This window comes from Paroedura picta, chromosome 1, assembly GCF_049243985.1.
Source record: "Paroedura picta isolate Pp20150507F chromosome 1, Ppicta_v3.0, whole genome shotgun sequence".
Lineage (NCBI taxonomy): Eukaryota > Metazoa > Chordata > Lepidosauria > Squamata > Gekkonidae > Paroedura > Paroedura picta.
The window spans coordinates 43,783,127-43,787,515 of NC_135369.1; the positions used below are offsets into that span (position 1 = coordinate 43,783,127).

General features: G+C 47.5%; 1 protein-coding gene across 1 annotated transcript; it reads right to left on the reverse strand.

Moving 5' to 3' along the window:
• Window positions 1–607: 607 nt before the first annotated feature.
• Window positions 608–926, reverse strand: MTLN (mitoregulin). Its single transcript, XM_077335965.1, has one exon. It carries the CDS (start codon window positions 909–911, stop codon window positions 624–626), a length of 288 nt encoding a protein of 95 aa, XP_077192080.1. The 5' UTR covers window positions 912–926; the 3' UTR covers window positions 608–623.
• Window positions 927–4,389: the final 3,463 nt, after the last annotated feature.

Genomic DNA, 4,389 nt, shown 5'->3' on the forward strand with positions numbered 1-4,389 from the left:
TTTGTGTCCATTTTAAGGGGGGTTTTAACTTTTATTGGACATTTGTAACCTGCCACAAGCTGGTCTACGGGAGTAGTGGGGAATAATTAAATGATGATGAAAAAGAAGAAAAGGTCAATGAAACATACTAAGCTGACTGCTAAAATGGCTGTGCCTGAAATTACACAAAAATCCATCCGCAGAGGGCTACTAAAAGAGATGACAAGGGATGCGTGAAAGGGGCTTCTGAGCTGGCCGTCAGCATAAGAAAATTTAGGGAGACCGCGGTGCCTTCCACAAGGGGGTCGGGCTTTTGTCGTTTCCCTGCGGCTGTTGTGGCTGTCAATACAATGCAGAGTGTGGCAGGTTTCCCCGTAGCTTCCTTGTCCCGATCCTCGGGCAGTTTTTCCGCCAGGGCAAACTCATCTACTGCCCCAGGGCCACAAGATAGATCACGAGGCCCCGTCGAGCCGCTCCGCTTTGATTGGAGCAATTCGCCGGGACCCTTCTTCGGCTCCACGCTGACCCCCCCCCCCCGACGAGTCGTCTACCGAAGGGAGGGAAGCCCCGCAAGGCCCGCGGCCGTGCCCTTCCCCAGCAGCCCCATGCCTCCCTCCCTCCCACTCACCTTCCTGTGGGCGGGCTCAGGACAGGTCCAGCTTCTTCTGCGTGGCCGACAGCTGATCCTGCAGGCGCCGCTTCCGCCAGTCCAGGTAGCGCCTCCGCATGCGGTTCGCCTGCCAGCCCACCAGCACCCCCGAGGCGAAGGCCAGCAGCACGGCCAACTGCACCGGCCGCTCCGACAGCGCCTCCGACCCCAGCGCCATGCGCCCCACCACGCTTCCGCCACGGCAGCCGCCCCGTCGCAGAGAGCGGCAGGAAGGGAGGCGGGGATCCGGCCTTGCAGCGCAGCTCCCTCCAGTGGCGGCCATCGCGCAGCGGCCGGACCAGCCAGCGGGAATTCTGCATCCAGCAAAAACCTGGGCGAAAGGGTCGTTCACTTATTTCGGAGTGCCCTACTGTTAGCGCTGCTGCTGCTATTCTGGAATTTCAATACGGACCAACCCGACTGAATTCAACTTTGGTTTAGGCAAGACGGGGATTTACCGTCTCATTCCGAGTGGGTAGCCCTGTTGGTCTGAAGTAGCACAACAAAAATTTAGTCCAACAGCACCTTTAAGCCCAAGCAAGATTTATTCAAGGCCTGAACTTTTGTGTGCAGGCACTTTGCTGAAGAGCTCACACCTTGAATAAATTTCGTTGTTTGTTTATTATATTTGTATACCAGCCTCCCCTGAGGCTTCATTGGTCTTAAAGGTGCTATTGGACTCAATTTTTGCGGAGCCATTTTATTCCGATCCATCATTAGCTTCCTCGGACCTATTCATCCAACATACCGTCAACCTTATGAAATGACAAATCAAAATGGATCAAATTTGGAGAGACATCTGAGGCTTGCCCTCAGGCCTGGAGAAAAAGTGTGCTGGCTTTAGTGTGTGGGGTTGAGCAGTTGACTTTTTTCATGGCATAGAATAATAACATAACCTGATAAATAATATCCCAGAAAGTAACAGGGCATTTTTGATACAGGCATCAAACGTTGGTATTACCTAGAATTGCCAACCTTTTAACCTGGTCCTTTTCACTGTCCCCTTTATAACAGTTTGGCCTGTAGCAAATACCAGGCAATGTTCTTCACCTCCATGCCATAAAATGTTTCACCTGCCCATTTCTATCCAAGAAGTCTCTTTTAAAGGGAAAGGGCATTATTCTCCAAATTGTTGTCAATCCTAGGATTAGTTCCTACACAACCAGCAGGTAGGGTGTAGACTTCTCAATTTCTCGGGGAGCAGGGGTTTCTGAGGAAAGTGCCCTTGGCTGAACCTGATCCAGGCCCAGGCCCAGTAATATAGATTACTACCTATATGAAAATATTGAAATATAAAATCCTGTGTGTTTAAAAATAAATGGCATCAATAATCATGTGGTTTGAAATATATACTGTTTTCACTTATAATAGACTGACAGAGGAGAGGGAAAATTTCATGAAATTTGACACTGAGACTATTTGAGTGAATATTTAATTTGTGTATGAAAGGAAATACTTCCTCCCCCTCTCAGTTTTTCTCATAATTAAGGCCAAAGGCATGTGACTGGCCCAAGGTGCTTTGTGACTTAAGTGGGAATATGAACTCTGGTCTCCCCAATCTTAGACCAACACTCTAACAGCAATTCCGCTCACATATTGGTTACTCAGTACAAACCTCCAAATACATCTCAGATTCCAGAGTATATACTGGCATCTCAGTTACTATGACCTGAAAATATGGGAATATTTGTTTGCTTGAGGTAGGGTCTAGGACAGTAGAATTGCCTCATTTTCTACATATGGTGAACCAGCTTTACCTCCTTCCTTCCCATGTACGGATGCATAGAGACACAGAACAATAGCATTTCCATATTGTCAACTGCTTTTTCTCTAAAGCTGCAAGTCTCAGAGTGTTTAAATCACCCTAACTTCCAGCATTTAAACCACAGGTCTCTTCCCCCCCCCCCACAATACACATGGCTAATGACAAATATTCCTGTTTCTTTAATTTCTTTGTTTTCCTCTAACACTTTCCTTCCCATGTACAAATGCACAGGCACATACATATTTTTTCCCTAGACAGTATTATACAAGGAAGGTCCCCCTTCTCTTTATAAAAACAAACAAACAAAAACAACCTTGTGCCTCCTAGGAATTTGTTCAGTTGCCACAAAGACAAGCAGGACTCACGGGGCCTATTGATCTTCCTCCAGAACTGGCCTCATCTGTAGACCCAGTGGAAGAGCTCCGTCTTGCAGGCCCTGCAGAATGCAGAAAGCTCTCCCAGGGCCTGCAGCTCTTCCGGGAGCTCGTTGCACCAGGTAGGAACCAGGACTGAGATGGCCCTGCTCTGGTTGAGGCCAGGTGAGCTTCTCTGGGGCCAGGAACAACCAACAAGTTGGTACCCAGAGAGCGCAAGCCCCTGCACGGGGCATAGGATGACAAGCAGTCCCTCAGATACTTGGGTCCCAGACCACAAAGGGCCTTGAACAAAACCAAAACCTTGAACCTGGGTCGCAACTGGCAACCAATGCTGCCCTCCAAGGTGTTCCTGTGAGCCGCATTTTGCCTCAGCTGCAATTTTTGGGTCAGAGACAAGGGCAGGCCAGTGTAGCCCTTGTAGAGCAAGTTGTTTACCTGGCAGCTTGGGGGAGGGTCTTTTTTTCCCTTCAGGACATCCCAGAGGGGCTTGAACCCTGATGCCCTCTTTAGTTTACCCCTCTGCCAAGAGAGAATTACAGAACTCCTGTAAGTCTCTAGTACTCTCTCTTCTGAAAGGAGCCAAACCAGCTAGCGATGCCTGAGAACTTCTTGCTGCTGGAAGAGTGTAGCAAGATACATCACATATACACCACATGTAGCTTTTTCCACCAGCAACAATGTGAAGAATATGTTTCATGTTGTAAATACAATTCTTGTGTTTTGTTACCCATAGAGTCCTGTGTTCTAGAGACTACTTTATAGATGAGGCAGAAGGAATACTATAACACTCCCTCTTCCATTTCTGCTCTTGCTATATGTGTGCTTTTGGAGCTTCTCCATTCATCCTGTCCTACTTCCCGCAGCTCACACTTAGGGCTGCTAGCAACCTCTAAAAATATATCCTGTCCCTTTAATAGAAGTGTTGTGTACGTAGCAAGGCTGAGGACCCTAGGAGGACTGAGCACATGGTCCAAGGTAGGATCAATCAGTGACGGTTCGCACACCAAGGATCCCCATGGCAGAATCCAACCAGTTTGAATCAGTAAATAGGATCTGGTCAATGGTGCAAGGCCACAGCCAGTACCTTTGTCCTGTTTGTGTATAGGAATTTCTAGGGGGCTCTATAGTGCAGTTTTGGTATAATTTGTATCATGTTTTGGCACCAATAAAGAGCTGCAACAATTCCAGGGTCTGTGCTTCTTTACCCACAGGATCTAACAAGATTAATATGTAGAAATAGGCAAGTAAGCTTTTCTGGTATGAAGGTAAATAAAATCACCTGGTTAATAGCACCTTATTAACCTGCATTAAAGTAGCAGGACATATTTCCTCCAGGTTGTTAGCAACCCTATGTACCCTGCAAAATAACCCTACTGGAAAAGCCTCCCCCCACCCATCCATCCCACCCAGCATTTCAGGCTGGGTTTCTGTTCTGGACAGTTATTCTGCATGAGAAGGAGACCAGAGAAATAATGGACATGTTATTACAGAAGGAGAGTGTGTGAAGGAGTGGTGCCAAATTAATCATATGTGATGTTACAAAGTCCTCATGTCCCCCAGATGTGTTCTGGAAATTCTGTCCTCAGAATTAAATTCCTAGGCACATGGATTAAACCACA